The following is a 25,772-nucleotide window of genomic DNA, read 5'->3' on the forward strand; positions in this document are numbered from 1 at the left end:
AACGAGCGTGATTTCGCCCAGCTGTATGCTCTTTGAGAGCCCCCTGCTGGGGAAGACTTTAACAAACCTTCAAGTACACACACCAGGGTTTGGTAGGCGAGTGTGTCGATTTCCACATGTCACGTTTTCCTTCTCTTAAGGAGCTCCGTCGAAACGAGGTCGCAAACGCACACCGAGAGAGAGAGAGAGTTGTGGAGGGAATTGCTGCTGCCATCGACAAAGAATACAGTCGCTGAATAAAACACCGCCTACACTTTCATCAAGTTTTAAAGTCCTAAAACAGATTTTTTTTTTTAACCTGGTGTACTCTAACTTGATGCGTCTGTAATATATTTCTTTCACCTGGGAGTACGTCTGAAAAGTGCAGCGCTGCCTCAGGAGACAGAAACAGTTTGCAGTCTCAGGAAACTCAGCTAACTGAAAATAAATTCAAAGAAAAGCAGGACAGACAATGTGGATGACTTTAACCTTCCTCTTCCGACACAAACACACAGACATACACACACACGTCAGTCTGGCAAAGGCTGGGACACGTACAGAGGCATCGCCTTGGAGGTAATCTGTCTACAGCTGACAGGCTACGCTGCTGGGAAAGCCGTCCGACGCCGAGAGACACAGCTGGGTACAAACAGACTGGAAGGGGAGCACGCAAAGTTAAAGGCAGCAAAGTGTTTATCAATGGCTTTGTATAGGAACGAGAGAGAGTTGTTTTAATTATCCAACGTCTGTACAGAGTGTGTGTGCTGCTTCTTTTGGTCATTTTCCATAAGACAGTGGAAAAAGTATAAATGTTGGTTGTACACTTGTATTGAAACTATAATTTCAATAAAATCAGCTTTTTTCTTCCTTTATTTTTCAAAAGGATAACTAAATGAAAAAAGAAAGACAGCAAAGCAAAACAAAATATATTGGCCCAGGAGTATTTGCTTTCACTATGTGACAGAAAAAAAAAAGCACGGTACACAAAGTCTGAGGCTGTTACGCCCAGATTGGATTATCTGGAAAGCTGTAAAGACAACATTTAAATAAAATCTGTCTAACATAATGTAAGCAAGAAAGATCTCAAAAAGCAACACATCGTGCCCCAATCTAAAAAAATGCAAGAACAGATGAGAAGTTAAAGGAGCAGTATTATGTGTTTTCCAGGGGCAGAATGCCACTTCATAGCACAATCATGTTACCTTCAGTTCATATAAAAATGCTGTATCAAATATCACTTAAAAGAAATTAGACTTCATAATTTAATGATTTAAAATTGGGTCTCTGTCTCTTTAAAAACTCCTGCTCTTTCTGAAACTCCGCCTTCAGGAAGTCATCACAACATGGCTGTAACCCTTTAACCACGTTTTTACCAGCGTTGCACTAAGTGAGCTCAACAGATTCACAGTCCGCAGGGCTGAATTCAAACATCCCGCAACCACTTGACCACACATCTAAAGTGTGATGAAAAAAAGAAAAAGTAGGATCAACAACAAAACAAGACAAACCACACTGGAATTTCATCAGTGACTTCATAAGTGAAAGATGGCTAAACACAGAGGAACTAAGCCTGGAGTACGTCTGATGGAAAACACAAATTCAAAAGGAACACTCGAAGATGACAGACGGATTATCTTTGTTAATAACATGATCCTGGAAAAAGACACAACAAATATAGAAGCACCAAATCAAGTGTATCTTCAAAAAAAACAACAGAGAAAACAAAATTAATTCATCAATTTGAGACATTTTGAATGCAGATGATGACTAGATCCAAACCAGAAGCTTGGACCCGACTGATCAAAGGTAAACAATAGCTTGCTAGCAGCTGAAGACAGGCTAGAGTGCACATCAAGGTTACGGCCATTTATCTTCATATCTGAGCTTTCACCTACTGGCATGCAACATTCAAAAGATACGTTCTTATTTGAAAGGCTGCAAAATCATGTGAAGAAAGCGGGGAGAGTCACAAATTAAGAGGGAAAAAATAAGGAGGTTAGTGAGAGATGACAGGAGCAGAGTCGGGAAGTCGATTTCAGACTCCCGCTGTACTTTGCGGCGCTGTTCCAATCTGTCAGAAGCAGATGGACTGGAGACGAGTTTGACAGCTCTGGTGATCAAAGCAACTTGAGAGGCAGGGCATCAGTGTAGTAGGGGCTTTTTATGGCAGAGAGGTTCGCCGTGAGTGACTGACGGTTGCTAGTGTTCTAACGGCAGTTGGAGGAGTTCAATAATCCTCCCATCTTTTATCCTTTATCAAGTCACCTATCAGTCCATCCATCTCCTGCTGGCAGCCTCTTTTCTTGAAGTGTAGCAAATGAGTGAAAGTGGCAGGGATATTACAGTAAAGCCTTCCAGATCCTCTGAGCTTGAAACGATCAATATGGCGTAGGGTAACAGCGGGGAAGCAACAGATTCGTGATGGACGAATAAATTAGTGAGTTTCTGACAAAAACAATCCGTCAAATTGTCTGTTGTTCCAATAATACAGACATCTGTTCATACCTCTGCTTTTCATCAGGGTTGTTTTAGCCAAACCGTTGTGATGCGCAGCCATCTGCAGTGCCTGTGCGGTTCAAACCTCGAATTTATTCAGTGTTCGGAGCTCTCCATCCCTCAGACTGGCCAAAAGCACAAAGGTCCACTGCAGCAGGAGTTCTAATCATCCACCTGTCCATCAATCCTTTCTTTATTTCACCCCTGAAGCTACGAACCAATACAGAAAACTGATGTAGGCAGAGTTTAAAGCACTCCTCATGAAACGTTAAAAACACATCGAGGTAAAAGACAAGCCCCGACACCATCAACGATGCTGGCTTATCTTTAACACAGATCTGCACCAAGCATTGCTACAGAATTCATGCGAGTTTCACCAACTCAACTTTAAGCATTTTTAAGACCATAATGAATAAAATTCAAGACCTATCGGATGACAGAAGTGTACAAAAGGTTGGCAACAGACGTGAACCAGTGGCTAACACGAGCGTCATCCAGATAACTGCTGATAAATTTACACTTACCCTTGATAGACAAGAAAAAGTTAGCTAGATTTTCTCCACTGTTTGTTCTATGAGAGAATTAATAAAAGTCCGAAAATTTTAAAATATGGTTAAATGCAGTTACTGTGTGCAGTTTAGTGACATTGATCATAGTTTTTCTTAAAGTAACTGGCATGCTGAAGAAGCCTTTTTAAAATCAGAATGTTTTTCTAGAGCAATATTTGTGTTTGTGGTGCTATGAATGCTGTGATATGCAGTTAGAGCCATACGGTTACCTAAAAAAATAATAGTTTTATTTATCATAACTTTTATACCACAAAATATTGTGGTAAAATTCTGTCCATATCTCTCACCTCTTCCACTCGTCAGAGAGTGTAAATCAAACATCTCAGCTCTTTGTAAAAATAAATAAAATAAAAAATTAGCAGCTCTTATGAAGATACATTTGGAAATCCTGGGTTTAAATAGGATTGCTCTTCAGTAAAAGAGTAAGTTTGACGTTTTGGTTCTCTCTGAACATCAGCCGCTTTTATTAAGGCAGACTTGTTCAATTGCTCGTTAACGCAAATAATGAGCGAGGCTAACACGCACCCTCCTTCAGTCGCAGCAGAACCGCGGCGTCACTGGGCTCGCTGCAGAAGTAACCTCCGCCCTGGTTGTCCCAGAACACCGCGTCCTGCCGGGCCTGCAGCTCCTCGGCCCACCGCAGCCACTCCGTCTGGAACGTGGCCTCGTACAGGTCCAGCAGGCCACAAACGACAAAGGCGTAGTCGTCCAGGAAGCCGCAGATAGGCGGGGATCTGGGCGACGCACAGAGTGAAAAGAAGAAATGAGAACATTAATCATTAAGTATTTATTGTTGGAGCAACGTGGAAAAGCACTGTGATGAGCTCCACTGGTGAACTAGTTCAGGATCTTGTTTTTTTTTTACACTTCATATTTTATACAGCAACTGTCTGTGCAAACCAGAATAGAAATCCAGAAAAAAAAAAAACACATTCTCAGGTAGGGCGGAGAAAAAGATATACTTTTATATGTCTGCCACAGGTATGATTTACAATATATAAACAGACAGATCTGCAAATAGTAAGTACACCTCTAAATCAGAAGTTATACATACTCATCAAGGGCATGAATACCATTAAAATTTAAGATCTTTAATTATTTATATTTATTATTATTATATAATAATATATAATTATTATATGATATATCTATTATTTATAGACCATTTTTTGTCAAGAATGTAGTGATTATGCTCCTTTTTGGATAAGAATTATATGCACATGATTACATTTATTTTCCATACATTTCCCCCCAGTAACTATTTGGTTAAACTTCTTAAGAAGTTGCACTTCATCCTCATGGTTGTTTTACGGCTGAATATTTGATTGTACTGCTTGGCGGTATTGGTACAATGTCTGTACCAATACCGCCAAGCAGTACAATACCATTGTATTGTGCTTGGCGATATTGGTAGTTTTATTTATACAAAGACCCAACTTTTAAGTCAAGTCCACAAATTTTAAACAACGTCAAGGTTTTGGAAAGACCTATCCAGGAGCTAAGTGTTGGTTTTAGGGATGCACAGTTTACAGTTTTCTGGCCAATTGGCAATCTTTGAAAAGCCCGACTTGGCGATTTTGGCCAATAACGATTATTTTAGAATAGAATATATTTTATTGATCCCCAAAGGGAAATTGCTTATTTGTTGAAATCTACTCCATCTTAGCTAATCAATACAAAGTTTGTAAAATATATATACTGTATATATACCTAAGACTGATCATTTGAAAATGACTAGATATAAGAAATAAATAACAAGCAATCACATGCAATATATTAATCAATAAATAACCTATAAATGAGCGCAGAAAAAATTTTAATCAAATAGCACAGACTTTATTTATGACTGGCACTGTGACATAGTCGCTAAGATGTTAACAGTGGTGTGCTTACTGTTTATGGAGTGGGAGTTGATTTCATGGCCAATGGGAAGCTGGGCTTCACAGTGAACAGTGATGGTGTTTTTTCTATCATTTGTGGCAGGTTTAAGTCTTGGTAGTTCCTTGTACAAATCTATCAAGTTAATAGAACTTTCCCATTAATCTTCAAGCTTTGATGAATAGTAAATCTGAGCTTTACAAAATCAGAAATTCCCTTCAGTCAAGAAAGACGTCTAAAAGCAAAGGGTACATCTCTGTTTCAAATTCTTTAGAGTCGTCAATCCCTTCTTCTCCATGTCTAAAACAACCTTGTATGGCTGATACCGATTCTGAAGTACTTTCTTCCTCACGGACAGTACTGCTTCACCACTTTTTATAAACTGTTGTTATTCCATTGTTCCCCGTCCCTCCAGTTCTCACAACGCCCCCGTGATGAGTGAGTGCAAGAGGACGGACTATGACAGGAGGCCAGATATTGCTGTGTCAGGCGAGGCTGATGGTGGAGAGGGTGAAAACCTAAAAGTGATTTGGAGGAGATGAAGTGCATTCTTGTGAGAGGTCATAAAGAGCCATGAAGTCACGCTGCAGTGAGACAAGAAATCGGTTACAGCATCATTCGAGTTAAAAGGAGTCAGCAAGAATCAGGATGGGTATGACAAGGTCGCAAATGTTCGGGAGGGGGAACTGATATTTACAATTACAAGCAGCTGTTGCAATATATAAATTAAAATACTTGAAACAAATTTGTTTGAATTGGCATCAGTGCTTTCGTAAAAAGCATGCAGCTACTAGCAAAAGGTGGAAGCAACACTAGAAGTTGTTAACAAGAAGAAGATGGCCCTCAGTACATGTTGCAATGCAACAACCGCAAGGTGGCAGCTCTGTGCATCAAGTGAGATGCTGTAAAAGTTTAAACGATTGGATCTGATTTTACTCAATGGCTTACGTTTAGTCATTATGTAAGTAATGCGTCAGCTTGACCGTAAATGAAGCTGCGCTATGAAGCTTACCAGAATTTGGGTGTGTTGTAAACAACTATACCCCAATGTGAAGAGAGAAATGTGGAGCTTAACAACGTCTTTGCTAGCAATAAAATGTCTTAACCTTCCCACGGTCTTAAGAGCCAGGGTCCTTTGGACGGCGGGGTTGCACTGACAATACATGGGCTTTTACAAAAGTTTTTTAGTGTGGTTTATAGAGCTGACAGTTTGACTAGACAAAGACCGCCTCCTCTCTTCCCCACTGTTTGACCATGACATCTGCCACACTCTTCCTGAGCGTCGCACTAAGATAGCGGGAGGGTTAAACATTCCTCTTGGTTCAATTTTAATTGCTCAATATTAAGAAGTGCGGCCAACATGAGCTGAACGACTTTGTTGACTTTTTCCGCTGTTGCTTCTAAACTTACAGGCAGGAATCCTTAAACTAGCACAGAACGTCATCGTTCACAACTTTTCCTTCTGTTTGCCGATTTGCCTGGTTGAAATTCTACCTTGAGGAAGAAATCTACCTCGACGGGAGAAATCGAATTGCGTAGGAAGGCAATTTCCGGGCTAATTGGGAACTAATTTATATTTAGCAAACCAGCTCCATATGACATTACTGGTAACAAAACAGCTCATTCCCAAAGTAAAACTACTCTCCACCTTCCTTCTGCTCCTTAAAGACGTAAATTCATTCAATTTTCGGTTGGCAGGAAGAAGCCCCAGAAAATCCACAGCACCAACTCCACATCCTATTAACCCAGTTAGTCTCAGCCCCTACCATTCCTCCTGGTAAATGGGCTCGCGGCCCGTACCTGCCCCGGTACGTATGGAAGCTGAACCAGGTCTGAGAAATGAGCCTCTGTAAGCACTTTCGAAGACGACAACATTCTGAACGGGACGGTAATGAATGAGACGGGTGCCATGGAACAAGGCCAGGGCGGTTAGGCACAAAGTGTGCATTTGTTCATGTATGTGTTTCAAATTGATTATGTTCCATCGAGCAGGTTGTGGGACTCCTGGCACATTTTTCTGCTGATTCAATAGCATTTCACACTCACTCATTCACAGTAACTGGGACACAGTGGCTGGCCAACGGAACAAGGCCAACTGAAGTTGTTGTGCTGGATCAACAAGAGGGTCAGTATTTGACTAAGGGTGTGTTCTGAGACTTTAAAAATATTAAAATCTTAATACACTTGCTGAATGATATTAATTTAGCTAGTTAATATTAAGAGTAAAAAGAAAAACTCTCGTCTCAGCCATGAGAAATTTAGTCTGCAACATCAGTTATTCAATAGGCCTTGAAAATGAAATTAAAACAAGGCCAATCATGATAAAATATGCAGCCTGAGAGACGCTAGAAGAAAAATGCAATAACCAAGCTGTTGGATAAAAACAGCGTTACAATAACCAGGTTGCATGGGACCATGAGGGCTGAAAACTTATTTACCCAGCTATTATGGTTGCCTGTTTTCATGTAAACAACCATGAACATTTTATAGGTTTCTACAGTTTTAATACAAAAACCATCGTTTGATGGAATACTTAAATATTTTTATGAAAAGGTGAAACGTGCTTTTTATTATTTATTATTCTATTATATTTAAGACCAAACACACAAGTAAAAGTCTGCATAAAATGGCCTCAAAAGGCAAAATTAAGTGAGCATATTTTAGCTCAAACAACAAGAAAATTTTAGTGACAGTACAAATATATTTACACAGATACAGGGATGTTGTGTTTTGACTAAATAGTGTAAAACAAGTTTAACACTGGTAGACAGAGGTAGGATTTACTTGTGTGTAATTGCTGATATGCATCCTCAATGTAGGGTGGGCTCTATTTACTAATTTGGTATTTTTATTAAAACTTTACCTATGCATGCCTCGCTATTTGTATTTTTATTTGTGAAAGAGTTTAAAAATCATGGCTTTTTATTCCCCCTAAAATTTCGCAATCATTTGATCTTTTGTGGTGGTCCATCACATAAAATCCAATTCTGTGGTCACAAAACTCAAGCAATTTAGGGATTTTTTTTAAAAGAAAAATGATGTCTAAATCCAATCTGTCTGCTTGTAATTTTTTCCAAATCTCTTTTTTTCTATATGTAGACTTTGGACGGGGTTTATTGAGGAAAAAACTACAAAATTTGTTGGAAAGATATTTCTCAAGGAGCACCACAAAATTAGTGATTTTAATTACAAAAAAAGAAATCATAAAAATTGAAGGGATTGCCTGATCAAATATGTGATAAAGTTTAAGCGGTATGAGTGCTTCACAAAGTACCGTATCTTACATCTGTTCCAGCTCCATCTGGTCTCCGCGGTAACAAGATCGGAACATGTTCTGCTGATCGGGGTCCCACAGGTGCACCTTCAGGAAGTTTCCCGCTTGCACCGCTCTCTCCAGCAGCACCTCGTTCCCCAGCACGGCTCCAACCCGAGCGAAGGCAGACAGTATCAGGCCTGCAATGGAGGAAGCGGTAATAATGATGCTCGTGGTGGTGATTAGCTCCAAAATAACTCCACCTCATGTTAAAACATCACGTTCCCTTGCCAAGGTGCCAACGTGTAGCCCGCGCCAAAATTCCCAGCGCAGTTATTTCTGCCCCCCAAACCTCTATTTCTCTCTTTGAAGTTTCCCCACGTTCTCTCATCCTTCACTACATCCTTCCCTTCCTCCCTCCTTCCGTCCCTCCACACCTCTTTCATGTAGAGTATCAAAGCCAATGGCGCACAGCCCGGTCTTCAAAGTGCGGCGGTGGCGGACAGGTGATTAATGGAGGAGTTTGTTCATTAGAGAGGAGAAGAAGAGGCTCGGGACTAATTGGAAAGTTCTCGGGATGGCAGGGCCTCATTACCTCGCTAACATACCATCAGGAGACATCCAGTGAAGGAACCCAACTTGTGGGTGAGCATGACTGTTTGTTTATGCGTGTGCTTAGTAATTAACTGCATTTTTATAGATGATGGGCAAAACAATGGAAAGGATCGTTAAAATTAGCGCCACGTTAATGTGGAAAAACAAAAGTTTTATTAATTGATACACTTTTTTCCCACCTTGAAAAACTTTATCATAGTTTGTCTCGTCACAACTGCAAACCTCAGTGCATGTCACTAGCTTGTCATCTGATGTGGGTTACAATCCAAAATGGAAACCGTACAAGACACGGCTTTCCACTATTGATCCTTCACTGAATGGACAATCCCCACTGTTGAGCATGATGGTTTGACTGCAGTCTTTGCAAGTTGATGTCAATGGATGTTTTCCATCCAGTCTTTGTGTTGGGTATTTTTACAAATAGATTAGGCAAAAACGTACCCCAAAGTTCATATCCCAAAAGGCTAACAGTTGCAACTGCAGCAAAAGGAGCTCCAACAAAATGTTGAGTCAGTGGAAGAGGAAACTTAAGTTTCCACAAATTTCAGATTTTATTTAAGAATAACTGGAAAAAAAAGTTGAAAAAATTGCTTCCACTTCACACTTAGGCACCGCTTTGTGCTGATAACATGAAATCCTAATAAAATACATTAAAGGTTTTGGTTGTTATATGACAATCAGTAAAAAAAAAAAGAAAGAAGGTATTGAAATCTGAGATCTGCTGCTTTTACTTTTCGCTGCCTTGTCAGACTTGGGCTTTACCATTCCAGGAAGCCAGTATCTTGGTGTCCAGGTGGGGTCTCGGGCGAATCTGCCTCACCTCTGCCATTCTGCCTCTGGCTGAGGTCATGAGTTTGTTGAATTTCTCAAACGTGATGCCAAAGTGAGCAGCTGTTAGCTCCGCTGAATAACGGACGATCAGCACATTTTTCCCCTGCAGCTCCCCGTGTGGATCCTGGCAATAGAGAGCATAACGTCTTCACCAACACTGACCCTTAACGTCTGTGACAGTCGCCATGTCGACGAGCGGAAACCGTCAAAAGCAGATATGGCCGTAATGTTAAAATAATACAATCAGACCTGCTCGGCTGCAACGTTGCCTTGCTCCTTGACTCCGTAGTGGTGCATAAAGATGTCTGCGAGCGTGGCGGCTCCAACCGCGCCCTCTACCACATCAGGCAGGAGCTCCCGCACTTCTGAGGCTGTCCACACACAGAAGGCTCCCTCTCGCTTCTCCAGCCCCCCTGATGCTGGGACGGAGTCAGCATCTTCTGCACTGTAAAAGCCTCCAGACTGGAAAACAGCGCAAACAGTGCTAATTTATTAACACGATTGGTAAAGGTGTGGTAAAAGGATCTAAAATAAATAAATCCATTAAAAATTTATGAGGAATCAACCATGACAGAAATTTTCTGGGGACATAAATTTTCACATGAAAAACAGTTACGACAAAATACCTGGAAAAACGTTTCTAGAAACTTCTACTTAGCGACCGTTGGCACAATAAACAGTGGCAAGTGTTATTAAAGTGAGAGTTGGGTCTTTCATCAAAATAGTGATGCAAAATATTAAACCAAATCAACTCATGACAATTAAATACTTCAAAGTACTGACTGCAGGAATGCCACTAATACTGCAACCAGGGATTTTGATCAAAATAATTATTTCCTAGCAGATGTTTTTCCCCACTGAATAAGTGTTATAAAATTAAAGACGAGATATTTTAAAAAAATTCAGTCAGATATTGGGGGGGGAAACCCTACATTTTAAGATTTAACAATTCTTGCAAATTTTTACCAAAGGGGACAATACGTGTTGCCAGCAACATAAATAAATAACAACACTATAAAGACAAATACAGGATTTTTAAGAAATAAATATGCAGATGTAAGTTATTTCTGCAGCTGTACCTCCTTCCCTCCTATAAAATATTTCCAAAAACAATTTCTCAATAATTGTTTATATTTCTGTTATTTTTTTTGTCAATGCATAGACCAATACTTTCAGGAGTTCCCTCAAGGTCCGTTCTTAGCCCACTGCTGTTTAACTTTCTTCGTTTTAGGTCAAATACAACATTTTGCAAAAGTATTCTCATGTCATGCACTTTGCTAATTTGCTAATTAGGCGACTTCTGAATGTAATTTTATTAGTAAAACCTTTTCAAACTAAGAACCACTTCCTGATGGTCTCTGACATAAAATCCCAGAAGAATACAAAATGATTTGCAGTGGCATTTGGAAATGTCCAAGGGGTGAGAATACTTTTCCAATATTTTATGTCTGACCGCCGATTAAACAATGCTCTTAATCTAAGCCTACGAAAGCATTAACATTACCGCCTTATTTGACGGTACTTTATAAAGACCTACAAAGCCATGTAAGCTCTCTGGTTGTAATGTAATGTAACAGTTATCAGAACTCAGGGATTCTGCCTCCCTAAAGGAAGCGACACAGTAAGTCACACAAAAAAGTGGAGAGAGTCTACAGAAAATTATCCTGGGCATGGTACTTCATTAGATTATAATTACTTCATAAATCTAAAAAAATTCAACAATAAAAGTATGGTTTTAATTGTATGCTCTGTTCACTACTGTCCCCTCATTAATCAAAGAGGAGAAAGGCTGACCTGTACAGGAGAGCGAGGCTTTAACAGGATTTGTCAGCAATGTTCCACCCAGGGCCCCAAGGGACGTACGAACATACTAGCAGTACTCAAGAGCAACTAAGACAGTTTTCACACAGAAGACAGCAGCAGCCGAGCTGTCGATGATTCACCTTGTCACTCAGGTCCCTGGAGACGTACAACAGTATGTCCTTAGCCACGTCGGCGTAGAACTGCTCACCTGATACCTGGAAAAGAATGGAAAACACCTGCATGAGGACTATGATTCAACCAGAGCTCGACCCCTAACGGTATCGTCTTGTGATTTATCAACAGGATGTTCCCAGCAGAACCTTACAAGAGCACTCAGGCTACTTGTATATCATCATTAAACACAGCAAGTGTATGTGGCTGTATTTCAGCTCGTGTCTGTTGGTCTTTGTTATTTAGTTTGAGTCTACACACCAAAAAATAAACAGGTCAGTGCAGCAGACTCTGAGAAAGATACCACAAACTCTGAGACTCGGATTCAACTAGTTTTTACCTAATCCTAAACAAAACACAACAAAACCCCGTGAATTGTGAAATGGTAAAGGCTCACCCAAGTCTCACACTCAGGGTTTTCGTCTGGCTCAGTAAAGTGCCAGTGAATAACTTCTTTACTGTCCTCAATATTCTATCTGCTGTAATTCACTGACCTTTTCTCTAGATCTGTGATGTTTGTCACACAAAGACACTGTTGGGAAGAAGGCATAGCAGAGACTGTACTTCCTACTACAACGAAAAAGTACCTTGGTACAGTGTAATTTAAGGTACAGTCTACGACGCCGCCATCCTGGACACAAACTGTTTGGGTTTTTACATTCAAGCCAATGCTACAGAGCATCATTTGCAAAATCAAGAAAGTTTCATCTCCCATGTTGCTTCTCTGATAAACACAATTGACACCCTGCAGAAAGACTAGTCAGCTACTTTACTGGGAAACAGAAATACACATACTGGCACCATTCTATAATATATGTTGCACAAAATATGAGTGTAAGTACATATACACTTTGTTTTTATCTCCTCTAATGAAGTTTACATTTAATGTCTATAAAGTGTGAGCATGTGAAGCTGAAGTCAAAATCCTTGTTTGTAAGCACAAACTCGGCCAATAAAGCTGATTCTGAAGAGAAATCCAAACCTGAAAAGCGGTTATGTAAGCCACAGCCAGCTGAGCCTGGTCATACAGCATCTTCTCAAAGTGAGGAACGTGCCACGAAGAGTCCGTGGAGTAACGATGAAAACCCTGAAAAACAGCCGCAAGAATGAGGTCGTTTCCAGTAAAACTGTTAGAAAAGACATACAGCCAACACCAATGCTGTATGACTAAGAAAATGAAGCTCTAACTGTCTCATTGGGCTTTTAAACTGTGGTGAGATGAACTAATATTTATCTCACCACAACACACACTGAGGAGAAGGGGAAGGAAAGTTTTTTAAAAAATACATCTACAGTAAACTCTTGGTTGGAGAACCGCAGCACAGAGTGGCATCTTAGGGTCATTGACCCTTTTAGAAGTTAGGTTTTACAGCAACTGATTTGCAGACTGATGTTATACAGAAGACACAATATTTGCATGATAAATTTGCGAACATTTATGCATGAATAATTTCCTACGTTCCCAGCTTGGATATGAACCTGTGCAATGTGGTCGTGGATGCCTCCCAGTGCCATCATTCGGAGTGTGTGCAAGGCCATCTGGAGTGCCTCGACCCCCTCTGACGTGGTGCAATTCACGGACCAATAAGACATGAGGAACATCAGATTCACTGTAGAGGGACAGAAAGACCAGCTCACATGAGTTCTCATCCAGCTGGTATACATCTGTGAAGCAGATCTGAACTATGGTGCAAACAGAACAGAGGATGGGAAGAGCTACCATTTTCTTTAGTCATTTAAGCTAAACCATCAACAATCAGGACAAACGGAAACTAGAACGTTGCAGATGAGCACTCTGGCTCCAGGTGAGTCTACCTGGTGAGGGGAACTTTGGAGCATCTTTAAAGCCTCCGTACTCTTCCTCATAGGAGTGGGCCAGCTGCTGGAAGCAGCGATTAGCAACGTCTGGGGCCAAGGGAGGGCTTTCTCCTGGGTTCGCAGTGATGGTTGTGCCTTTCTTTAGAGCGTCGATTATCCTCTCACCATTGGACTCTAAAGTTGCTCGGTTGTTCTGCCACTGCAGAGACGAAGCACTTTTCAGAGTCTCTAAATGAACACATTGCAACGTGACGTCACGCATGCAAGATCTTGCCCCAGCTCCCTACTGGAGGGCAATAACTGCTCAATAACAATGACTGCAATTGGTTTTAGCTGTCAAATTGTCAACGTAACGTACTAAATCTTAAATGTAAGCATGATGCATCAAAGAAAAAGGGATGTAGTGCTTAGCTACTAATTGCCAACACTATGACATCTAGATGAGGTTCAAGAGAATCACAATTCACAGGTCAGAAAAAAGTTCTAATTTAAAAACAAAAAAATAGCAATGGTGAGGGAAGTAGGCCAGTTACACTAGCTTGACTTTGACAACCTTAACATATAGATAGAAGAGTGGTTGAGTTATTCTTCAACGGTTTTTCTGCGTTATTTTCCTTTTGTTGCAGCGCACCTCACTGAATTAATAGCACCTTCATCTCCAGGTTTCATTTTGTTAATGGAACTGTTCTACCACAGCTGCGCAGCTATAGATGGCATGTAAAAGAGTAGTCTTTTTGCCCTCCAGCGTTGTGCACATGCACAAAATATCTAGATGCAAACAATGACGTGCAACATGTCTACAAATAGCGGTGCACCGAATGTCTTCTGGCCCATCACCAATCTTTGAAGAGCCTGACCTGTTGATTCTGACTTTGGCTGATATTGATTTTTTTTTTCTGAAAAGTCCCTGGATATAGAGACAGAGTTGCCAAGTTAACAACAATGGAGTGACTATTGTTAACCGCACGCATGCAGACGTGAGTTGGTGGACTGGTCTGCCTGCTCACAGCAGAGGGAAAGCGGACAGCGGCAGATTTTCAGACATTTGCAGAGGCAGATAAGACCTGTTTGTCATACAAGTGTGGGCTGTTCTCCCAAAATTCCGACCTATTGGTGCACGCCTAATATTTAATATTTACTTCTTAATATTTTCAGTTTAATTATCGAGTGTTTCTACAAAGTGCTGCCACCTGTTCAATGATTCTTATCAGAACTGTCTTGAAGCCTGGTCTTCTTCCTTGGTCCCTCGGGGGGAAGTAAGTACCTCCGATAAAAGGTCGAAGGTCAGGAGTTAACCACACACTCATGGGCCAGCCTCCACCACCACTTGTTGCCTGACACGAAAATAAACAAATAAAACAACCAAATGTGAAAAACAACCTTTGTTGAGAAAAAAAGTCTAACAAGAAACACACAAACCTGCACAAAGGTCATGTAGACCTTGTCCACATCTGGTCTCTCTTCTCTGTCCAGTTTGATGCAGACAAAGTTGTCACTGAGGATTTTTCCAATCTCCTCATCTTTGAAAGACTCTCTCTCCATAACGTGACACCAATGGCACGTTGAATAGCCCACTGGTGGTTGGAGACGATCGTAGAGAATCAGTAGGCATAACTATAGCAAATGCAGAGTGCTGAGAAAAGATTTCAATGTAAATCTTTTGATAAGTGGTGTGAAGGTTATATTGTCTTAATCTTACAAAATCAGAGCCTGGCAGCTACTTTGAATAATTAATTGAGCTTACTGTTCAGTTTGATAACTGGGAACAATTGTATGTATGATTAAGTTGAAATCAGTCGAAATTTGTTGTGAATTGGCACTATATAGATGAAATTGCATTGAATTAAAGCCTTTCTTTATGATATTTCATGAAGGATCCCAATTGATATATTTTTTTCTTTTGAGATTCTCTGTTTTGAACTGACTGAAACGCAACAAAATCCAATCATCTGGTCTTAATAATAATAATAATAATGTTGAATTGAACGTCTTACCTGATAAGAAGATGGGTTTGTCTTCCCTTTTTGCCTTTTCAAACGCCTCATGTCCCCATGGATACCTGCAAAAACAAACAAACAAAATCACATTTCAACATACCAATTCATTAAGATGAATAAATGTCAGGTTTAAAAGGCCTCACCAGTCGACGGGGTTGTGTGCATGTTGTAACAGGTATGGCGACCGCTCATTGGCCAACCTGTTTGTGTGTTTGGGATGAGTGGACGGTGGATGGCTACTCCCTGATGCCATGCTCAGGAACACAGACGGACTGTACACACAGCAAAAATACAGCCACTACAACAACCAGTACTTTTATCTTTATTTCAATATACAAACTTGGTACTACTGTGTATTACTTTGACATGCATAAGCGGAAAATGTAAAACGGGCACACTGTTAACTGGCGTTATAACTATACCAGGGCTGCAGCTAACCATTATTTTATCAATTGACTATTCTTTTGATTATTTTTGATGATTAATCAATTCATAGCATTAAAAAATGGCATATTTTCCAGATTTTCACTTAAGCCCTTTTTTTTTTACACAGTATTTGAAATACATTAAAATATGCAAGTAAGCAAATAATTCAATTACATTTTTCAGTAAGAAAACAAAACTTTTGCTTAAAATGCAATAACATAGAATTCCTTGAATGAATGCTTGATCATTTGTAGCAAACCTGCATCTACAGCAAAAATAAATAAATACGGTCTACTAATCTGTTGCTTAATTTTGGGTTTATAGGTGAATTGCAAACGGTGCTTAATGGGAGACATGGTTTACAGAATTTGAACCAGATGAGGCTAAAACTGCCACTAGAGGAGCTCATCCTAAATTCAAGATAAATAAGTTATTTCAAGAGTTTTGGCTTAATCACTGCTCTCACTGTGTTGTATCAGCAAATGGCCATTTTTAGAGGCTGTATCCTCCTATTAATGTTTACTCAATTGCTAAATTAGTTGACAATTATTTCAATAATCAATTAGTCAAGATTAATTTGATTAATCGATTCAGCACTAAGCTATATACTCTTTCTAGAATTGTGCCGCTCAATGAGACAGTCATAGAGCCACAGTCTTCGGTCAGAGGCCTTTTCAGTTTCGTTGCCAGACTGACTGCCAGACCTCTCCGACCCACAGCATCACAAGAAGCAACGCCTCTTTGAAGACACTTGGATGATATGAGTTATGTCAGCATTCAATTTCCCTTCAGGATAAATAACTGATTTTTTTTTTTTTTTACTGAATTAAATTTCTGAATTTATTTTCTATAAAAAAATAAAAATGCAGCTGTCTGGCGCTAAACTGTAATAAGTTCACACAGTATAGGTTACACGGTTAAGAAATTGCTAACTTTAGGCAGGTACACCACTCAGGAAGAGCTAAGTCAAATTTCTATTTGAGGAAAGTGCCAGGATCATAAACTTTGGTTGCAAAGGAAAGTAGGTTGCAGTACAAGAGCTACTGTATATGAAAATGCAATTATCATGAGGGGTAATTATACTTATACATTTATTTATTTATATGTTGGCTGCAACAGATGCCTTCAAGTGTTTGCGATAATTGGCAATGATACTTTTAATTTGCATTGACAAATTTTGGATACATTTTTATTGCAGAACGGTTTGTAAGCAGGCACATTTGAGAACTCCAAACTTAAATATTCTTGTTAGCCTTCCAAAAGAGGGTTTCCTGGAGCGCCTGAGCTTAAGGTAAAACATCTCATGACTGGACATCGTCCTTTATTATTTTCTGCTAGCATGTTAAATTTATGGTTTCCCCAATTAAAGCAATTCGTCCAGTACCTGAAACGGAAGCTCCACACCACTCCACTACTACCACCATGTTTCTCCAGAATGCATAATATAATAAAGCAATTATATTCACAGTATGCTAACAGCTATAGGTGTCGAAATGAGCCAAATGGTTGCAAGACAAAAATTATTTCACATTTGCGCAATGCGAGGTAAGCGAACTATCTGTCAAACTCCATTTAATTGTTTTACAATTTAATATAACTAGACTTCCAGGTGTAGATTCGTCCTCGTGTACTTATGAGCGTACACCTTAAGACAGGTTAAGTCTTTTCCCTACTGTCGGGGGAAATATTTACATTACAAAAGCAATGAATATATGAATTTTTGACATGCGAGCCGCACCGGTATGGCTAATTCTCAGCGTTAGCTAGGACACGTCTGGTCGTTCTCATGGTAACCAGTAACAAAAGCTAACGTGCGCTACGAAGAGAAGTGCTGTAACATTTTTATCTGTGCCGAATTTAAGGAAAGGGTCTTTTAACTTGAATTAATCGTCTTTGTTCAGCAGTGCTCTCCTCTTGACAAAAGTTAACGTTTTGTCATGTTAAATACCAGTTTTCGACATGGAATTTCGAGTGGCGCTAACTCTCCACTGTTATAATTCCACAAGGAACAAAATGACAATGACGCGCTGTAAAATATCGAGCGCTCCTTCCTCTCATTGTCAGTTGACAGGAAGGTTGTTTTAATTATTCTGAGCTAGCCTTATTACCTGAGGTAGCTGGCCGACACCGACTGTGGTTGGAGGAGCAGCTGTGACCTGCCTCTCAGTGGATGGGGAATGTTTTGGAAACCCCTCGTGAGACCAGCTGAGCTCCGCCGCGGACTGTCGGCTGCCAGGGAGGACGCAGCCACGACGCGTGCGGTCCCCGCACGAGTGTCTCTAAACGCCGACCAACGCCATGCTTGTCTCAACATCCTAATCCACTAAGTGCATTACTTTAGCGTACTAGCGTTAGCTGCTTTATTGACAATGACATACACTTGAAGTGTAGGCTGCATTCTCCTCATTTGACACAAGATGGCGCTCGAGGCAAAATAAATAAATAAATAAATCAAGTTCACATGAAGCATTGAACTTTGTTTCAGAGTTTTCAAAGTCTGGCAAAATATTCAAAAAATTATAAGTTTTGAAAAATATTTCAATTTCTATTACACTAACTAGCTTCTGTTTTTTTCCTCCCGTTGTCCTTTTCCTTCCGCCCTCCATTCTTCCTTTGCGTCTGTCCTTTCTTCTTCCTCCCTTGTCCTTCCTGCTTTCTCTCCATCCATGCTTTTCTTACGTACCAATTTCCCCACCTTGTGCCATTTCTTCCCTTCCTTCTGACCGTCCTGTTTTTAAACTCCCTTTTCTGCCCATTGCTTCTTTTCTTCCTCATGTCCTACTTCTGTTCCTTCCTGGTATCATTTAAGTTTTTCTTTCTTCTTTCCGTGTATCTTTTCTTTATGCCTTTCCTTTTTTGCTTACTGCCTCACTTTCTTCTCTCTCCTTTCTTCTGAGTCACACCTCACTGTGTTCCTTCTATCTTCGCTTCTCTTCCTCTGCTTCTCTCCTTCCTTTTGTCACATTCAAGCTGTAGAAATATCAACAAATCCCGTGTTGTAAACTGTTTATACTGAAAATAAATGTTTTTAATTTTCTCAGAACTGTTAACTCTTTTTAAAAAAAGAAATAAAATCAAGATAATTATGGAAATTACATGACAATTGTGCATTAAATCTAACATTTAAATTTTGCTATCTGATGCCAATTTATGCAAAAGATTGCTGTATTTATGTCGTTCAAGAATAAAAAACAATGCACGGAGACAAGTAAAGCATCCAGTGCTAACTTTATATTTATATTTAAATAAAAATATTGTGTATTTATATTTAAATATAAGTCTTTAAAATTAAAGACTAATATTTATCAAGTCTTCTTGATAAATATAAAAATGTATCTTTAACAAAAAATAAATTAATAAAAGAGGTAAACACGTTTTCATCGTCCTTTCGCCCGTTTCAAGTTGAGCTTCACAATCGTTGCGACGAAGTCATCTCGAGTCACCACGTCTGAGGCGACGATGTTCATTGGCGTCTTGTCGTATTGCTGGTTCACCCACCGTAGCAACTTTGGCAGACCCCGTCGCACAACGTTGGTGAAGTTGTCACAAATGCGAAGGATGTACCTGAGGATTCCGGTGTCGTGGGGTAGGGTCGGATTCAAGCCACAGACAAAGAAATCTGGACAGAAAGGGACACAGATGTATTCAGAGGCACGGAACGTGGAGTGAAGACACGAGTCGTAGTCACCAAAAGGGAACTAAGCCAACAAATAGTTGTAGAAACAAGGGATACTCACACTCGAAGGATTTTTCCTTTTCCAAAGCCTGACAGAGTTTGGCTGTAATTACCGCACGGTCCATGCTGTTGCCATAGTAATAAGTTATTTTTCTCCATAACACAGGCTGTTGAAATTGTGTGTTGTCGTATGAGACTATTATGTTTTTGCCTTGATTCCAGCAGCTCTTCAGGGTGGGAGAGTTCTGTGGTGACACATTATTGTTGCCCCTTAAAAAGCAATACTTTTGAGAGATTCATGACCAAAAGATGGTCAGCAAAAAACATTACCGTCTTCGGGAGGAGTTTGTTTCCAAACAGATTTTTCATGAAGGTGATGAGGTGGTCGTGAAGCTGTTTGGAGATGTTTTTGTCAAACCCCTCAAAGTGGGATAAAGACAAGATGACGATTTCTTTAGGATGACTCTCTGCCCACGTGTTTATTTCCCTGAGTACAGTCTGAAATTAGGGTGTTGGGGGAGGGAATACACAGCCACACTCAATTAAATCTTCTTTATTATAAATCTTCATTGTGTTAGCTCATTTAGCACAATGAGCTAACAAACCCCCAAGAAACATGAATGACTTATGGAGGATTTACACTTTGGTCCACGCTTACCCTTCAGAGAATGTTTACCTCAACATCAGTTCGGGTGTACAGGCCGTGGTGAAAGAAAAGCCTGGTGGGATTTGTGTCGGTTGGCTTGCGGGCAATCCTAAGGTCAAAGTAGCGAGCACCGGCATTCAGCTGCTCGGTTATGCACACCTCCTGTGATCAAAAGACCTGGCAGTTCAAAGCCCTTTTCCATCCCTCTTAGAAATACATTTGCTGTTAAAACGTTCCTTACCTGAGTGGCTGCCCAAGTGTGGATGATTTTACGCAGGAAGTAGATTCTGCTAAACCTCCTCAGTCTCTCGGGCTCGATGATTCTAGAGTCAACGTCCAGGTCATAACTCATCGAGTCATGGCTTCCTAGAGATGACACAAGAAAGATCATGTAGGAACGCCACTGCTCTGGGTTATCGGTATCTACAAGATAACCACTCGTATTCAAATTTGGTTTTCTAAAATGTTGAATCTACTGTAATATAGCTTGGGCTGCCAGTGTTAATTAGTCAGTGTCGCTGTTTTTTGAGGATCTTCTTACTTTTCCATCAGAAACACCCATTCCGCTCACTCCAAAGGATTGATTGAGATTTTATGAAGTTCAGTTCAGACTTCTTGAATGAAGATCATACAGGGGGTTTAGAAATTTCTTCAAACACAAATATGAAAATTGTGCTAGCTTTTGTATTCACCTCCTCTGACTCATTAGTTTGTAGAACCATCTATTGTTGCAATCAGAGCAGCCGGTTCTTCAGGTACACCGCCACCAGAGTAAAACATGCAATGAGTTTTGTATTTTTTTGGTTTTGTTGTATTTAAAACAATATTGAGGGTTTGAATATTCTGTATTCAATGGAATATTTACTATTGAATATTCAATATTGACTAACGCCTATTCAATACTGAACATATGTTCAACATATTCATCATGCTGAAGGTTGCCTTGTTTTTATGAAATTAGTCTGATTGTTCCTAAAAAGGGATTTGAAAATTAATGTTGACCCAAAGGATAAAAATCACAGTTTTGCACATTCATCTTACAAAAGTAGACAAGGTTTTAAGCAGTCGAGTTTGAAAAAACTTAAGTCAATGCCCGGCAACAAGCATCAAATATCGGTCAGTCAGTCTTCAGGCTTAGCCAGGTTTGATGAATGGTTTTGACCAAGTCTGCTTTGGAGAAAAACTCACTGGATATTTCAAGCTCTATTTGATGTACATATAAAAAAAAAAAACCAAAATCCCAATGTTTTTTTGGTTTTTTTTACAAGATAAGTTAATTTCCCAATAACTTTCTCGAGATGATGAACTGATTGGTGTGGTGTAGTGTGTTAAACCTGATTCCATCCCTAAAAATGCACGCAACAACAGCGATAGAGGACTAGTGAGTGTAATTACACTCATTGAATAGTTGCACTTGGAGGTCGTGCAAAATCCCAAGGGGTAACAAATAAACCTCTGGTTGCACTTTGGACACGCCTACTCCAACAGAGACCATTTCTCCATTACCTTTGACCCGCTTCATTTGTCCCTGCTGCTGAAAAGTAACAAAACGCGAAAAAGTTCAAGGCTTGTGAGTATTTTTGCAAAGTGATAGAGACTGTTTACAAGATTAATTCAGTTGATTTCCATTTTTAAGGCACTCTAAACTTCTCGGGTAGGGCTACACCTGTCGACGTGGAGTTAGATTAGAATCAGCTTAGATTCTGATAAACAAGCCTACATTCTTTCATCATGACTATGTTCTTGCCACCATGACAGAACCGGAGTTTCCCACCTGGTATGGCCAGTTTAAACAGAGGAATGGTGTGAAGCTCAGCTGGCAGTTGCGACATCCAATCAGCGTAGCTCATGGTTTTCCCTCTTTTAGTATCAAACGACCCAAATCTGACTCCTAATCTCCTGAAGACAGAAAAATCCAAGAGTAAACCTCGCCTGTTCCAGCTCATAAACATAAACGGTCCAGGTAGTACTCACCCTGTTGAGGTATACCTCTCCTCCTCCTGTATTCTGTCAGGTCTGGCTGTGCACCTGTGACTTACTATGCACCAGTGGCTGAATTGTTACTGTTCTCTGAACCACTGTGGGAGGAGAGAAGCAGTTGTTTCTCCTGTTTGGTGTTGAGGTTCTCTGATTTCTTGTGTAACTTCCTCATACAATCATTACTACCTAACCTGCCCAAACACACACAAAACAAGTCTTTCAGCTTTCAACTTAAACACTATAGCAGTTCAGCTCCTGGTTACATCATATTTTATCTGGATCCAGCTTTAGTGTCTCTGAGGCATTTTTTAAACTCATAAGCCGAGTTTATGAACTACTTGGAATTACAGCCCTACAAGTTGGACGGTTAAAAAATTCCTTGATTATCAGGCGACCGGCTACAGACATTCTAATGGCATGTTTGTGTGTGACAGACCGGTTGAGCCACAACCAAAGCTACGTCCCCCATCATGCTATCACGGGCAGCCGACCAATCCCTGCTCAGTCTGGGCAGATTTCCTTTTTGTACCCATGCAGAAAGTAGCAGAACAGTAGAAACCATTTTTACAGTGATGTACAGTGACAGTTTTTCACCACATGTATTTTACATATAGGCCAAAGGTTCTGGTCAAACCAAATATAAGCAAATATCCCCCAAAATTTTCCAGATTTTTATTCCTAACCTACAAGAAAGACCATTTGTCATTTTCCTTCTACTTCACGTTAATACACTAAATTGTGCTGCAGGCCTCCGACATGGTGAGGTGCTGCATGCAGCGTACTGCCCTCTAGTGACTGAAAACATTCACTGCTCCATCGTCTGACACTGACACAGAGCAGTGACGCACAAACTGGCCCGCTGTTGTTCAGGTAAGACGTCAGCTTGATAGAGACAGACATTTCTGCCCTTCCAATCTGTTTTTTTGTTTAGTTTTTTTTTTTTAGGAGAAATTTTCAAAAAAAAGCACATATTTCTTTAGCAAAATGAGCAATCAGGACAATAAGCTACAGAGAGAAGTCCGATTACTCAGAGCGGGGACGGAACGATGCTCTGTGGACGGGGTCCACTCTCTCACCGGGGAATCCTGGGATGCATTTAGTCTTCAGTCCTGCTGGGAACACGTCCCAGACTCACCGGAGTACCTCCTGAAGATGCATAATGCAGGAGAAATGCTTTTAAAATTCATAATTGAAGCAAAAACGTACAGATTTACACAAAGGTTAACAACTGGGTGCAGCATTTCCTAACTTTAAAGCAGAGATGGGTCTTTATGAGCATTTGCACGTTATTTCATGAACATGTCCTCATGCTGAAATGCAGTTTAATGTCATGTAAGAATAAAGACATTGATAAAAAAGGGAAAAGTTCCAGGTTTCTAAGTCTACTTGAAACATGTCAAGTAGATGTTTTGTCGTGTAAATTATCTTTATAAGTTACAAAGAAAATTTACAAAGATAAAAATCTTTAATTTTTCTTAATTATGCACAAAATATTTGGGAGTCAGGAAATTAATGGTTCTTATTTTGACTCGATGCCCGATAGTTTATCAACATATGAGAAACAGAAAAATAATTACTTTTCTTTGACCTTGTTCAGTATTAACGTATTTCGATATCATCACAATAAATTGATATTTTGACTCCGTTTAAATCTACCTAAAACTACTAAGGGTCAGGTAGGCAGAAGTGATGAACTGCTCTGGTAGAGCAATCTGTTGCAGAACAACCATTTCGAAATACATTTAATGCAACTTATTTACTGCTCTAAAAGTGTTTCTAACATCAAGTGTCGTGGCGATTTATGCTAAGGTTTTGTAGTTTATAATTTCTACCAATCTTTAGTTCAGAGTCTAGGATTATCTGGCACCAGCTGGTGAAGACAAGAGAGAGTTGGGTGTCTTGGCGGTGGATTGAAGTGTTGCACTGTGGCGAATTTGAACAGCAGCTGAACGGATTAAGAAGCTGCGACCTGACATGTAAAGACGGGATTAGTAACACCTGCTGAGCACCTGAGAAGAAAGTATAATCTGAGGGAAGGGCTGCAGAGTACCTGAGGGTACTGTAGGGTTAATTGTCTGTAAAAGGATATGGTGTTAAACTGTAAGCCTGACAGTTTCTTGATTTTCTTTTTTACAGACAAAGTGGTGTCTGCACTGCTATTAATGTGTATTAATACTTTAGAACTCTTGGTACCTAATGATGTTCTCAATTGAACAAAAGTTGTTTAAGCTTATCTTTGTATTAATCATGACCTGGATGACAAAATTCAAAGTCTATAAATCCCAGATGTGTTCTTTATTTATGGTGCATGAGGTCTAAACACTAAAGACACATATTGTGTTCCTTCTATTGCAGACAGTCCCTGTGGACAAATTGCTATTTTTTATGTGCAGCAAGACAGGCTAACATTAGCCAAAGAAATTAAGGTATAAAACACCTCCATTGAGAGGTTAAGGTGTAGAGGTTGAGATTAAGTATGTTTACAAATGAATTTGAAGTACTTTGGTAACTTCTTTGGTTTGTTATTTTGTGATATTCGTGTCAAGCAGACGTGCAGGTGGTGGCAGAGGAAGATGTACAGCTTTAAGAGATCGGAAGGTGTTCTCATTAGGGTTGGACCAGCTTGGACTTGTCACCTGCTTAATATCTAGCCACACTGTAAATGAACCATCTACAAGACAGCTTAACATTCTACTGTTATTGCAGTATTTCTTAGTCTGAAGCAATGACTCTCAATTAGAAAATGGTAGATCGGAGAATGGGGTTCCCATTCTGTCTTGCTCATGAGTGATTGTAGGATGGAGGAGGGCAATAGGTACTCAAAAACTGAAACTTAGTCTTCCCTACATTCAGATTTAAGAAGCTCTGAATACTTTAGTATGAAACAAGATTGCTGGCTATGTCTGTCGACATTTGAATAAAGTTCAAGTATAAAAGGGAAGGAAACTATTCTTAGGTGCCCCTGTACATGTTAAAATGGTGTCAGTTTGTTGATTGTTTCCAACATCCTGAGGTCATAATGAAGGAAAGCCTAAGATCAAAGAAACCGTACTATTGTGCAGATTAAAATTAATTCTTTGACCAAAACATCTGGTTTTAATTTTGGCAATCAGTAGGAAAACATGAACCCAACAGAGCTAGCCATGCTTTCACGGTGAGTAGAAATATTGTGTAGCTTAAGAAATGGTACATCATCAACACCCGTCCAGTAGGAAAACATGTAGATGATCCTGAGCAGTTATCACTTCCCTAGTCTTCCTAAAACATTTTATTGCATGGAAAGTCATTGCTAAAAGTCTCAAGTTTGGAATCCTGCTAGATATGCTAGTTTTGTTGGAATGGAGACAAAACAGGATGTTTTGTTGTTTTTAAAAAAAATTGATTTAACAGAAAGGCAGTTCAAAAACGTATATATAAAAAAGCTTGACTGACTCCATAAGGGCCTGAAGTCTTACTTGAATTCGTCTCAACTTCTAACAAGCCATCTAGTTGGTAATTATTACTATGAGTGGGCTTTATTTCTACAAAGAAATTAGGAGAGGTGAGGATAATAAGATAGTAAATAAAGTAAATATGTGTGTATTTATTTGTATATTTTATTCTTTCATTAATCGATTATTGCTTTGAATCTAAC

The 25,772-nt window shown here is 39.8% G+C and overlaps 2 protein-coding genes across 3 annotated transcripts in view; both read right to left on the reverse strand.

Annotated features, from left to right (window-relative positions):
• The window catches only part of spata20 (spermatogenesis associated 20), a 39,753-nt gene extending 20,964 nt beyond the window's left edge, over positions 1-18,789 (reverse strand). The window contains exons 1-13 of one of the 2 annotated variants that reach the window (XM_005807352.3): positions 17,945-18,789; positions 15,554-15,682; positions 15,408-15,472; positions 14,833-14,987; positions 14,604-14,747; positions 13,411-13,612; positions 13,075-13,205; positions 12,578-12,682; positions 11,565-11,639; positions 9,871-10,083; positions 9,553-9,745; positions 8,207-8,375; positions 3,570-3,778 (exon numbers count right to left, since the gene is read on the reverse strand). In XM_005807352.3, the coding sequence (XP_005807409.2) occupies positions 3,570-3,778; positions 8,207-8,375; positions 9,553-9,745; positions 9,871-10,083; positions 11,565-11,639; positions 12,578-12,682; positions 13,075-13,205; positions 13,411-13,612; positions 14,604-14,747; positions 14,833-14,987; positions 15,408-15,472; positions 15,554-15,682; positions 17,945-18,150 (1,996 nt within the window). In that variant the 5' untranslated portion in view covers positions 18,151-18,789. Of the gene's footprint in view, positions 1-3,569; positions 3,779-8,206; positions 8,376-9,552; positions 9,746-9,870; positions 10,084-11,564; positions 11,640-12,577; positions 12,683-13,074; positions 13,206-13,410; positions 13,613-14,603; positions 14,748-14,832; positions 15,047-15,407; positions 15,473-15,553; positions 15,683-17,944 lie in introns of those variants that run through there. The other variant, XM_023341568.1, reaches the window with a different exon arrangement.
• An 87-nt stretch (positions 18,790-18,876) lies between these two features.
• LOC102220278 (PI-PLC X domain-containing protein 1-like) lies at positions 18,877-22,472 on the reverse strand. Its single transcript, XM_014471853.2, has 7 exons — positions 22,133-22,472; positions 21,933-22,057; positions 20,400-20,524; positions 20,189-20,320; positions 19,843-20,010; positions 19,574-19,757; positions 18,877-19,455 (listed from the first exon to the last, which is right to left on the reverse strand). Exons 2-7 carry the CDS (start codon positions 22,006-22,008, stop codon positions 19,214-19,216), a joined length of 927 nt encoding a protein of 308 aa, XP_014327339.1. The 5' UTR covers positions 22,009-22,057; positions 22,133-22,472; the 3' UTR covers positions 18,877-19,213.
• Between the last annotated feature and the right edge of the window lie 3,300 nt (positions 22,473-25,772).

The sequence above is a fragment of the Xiphophorus maculatus genome, chromosome 10 (genome assembly GCF_002775205.1).
Source record: "Xiphophorus maculatus strain JP 163 A chromosome 10, X_maculatus-5.0-male, whole genome shotgun sequence".
Lineage (NCBI taxonomy): Eukaryota > Metazoa > Chordata > Actinopteri > Cyprinodontiformes > Poeciliidae > Xiphophorus > Xiphophorus maculatus.

Excerpts from the sequence above, each read along its gene's own strand:
- LOC102220278 (XM_014471853.2), bottom strand. The coding sequence starts at position 22,008 with ATGAGCTACGCTGATTGGATGTCGCAACTGCCAGCTGAGCTTCACACC. Across the intron at positions 20,011-20,188 it reads ACACCCGAACTGATGTTGAG|ACTGTACTCAGGGAAATAAA; the intron begins GTAAACATTCTC and ends CCCTAATTTCAG. Across the intron at positions 19,456-19,573 it reads AAAGGAAAAATCCTTCGAGT|ATTTCTTTGTCTGTGGCTTG; the intron begins GTGAGTATCCCT and ends CTTTCTGTCCAG.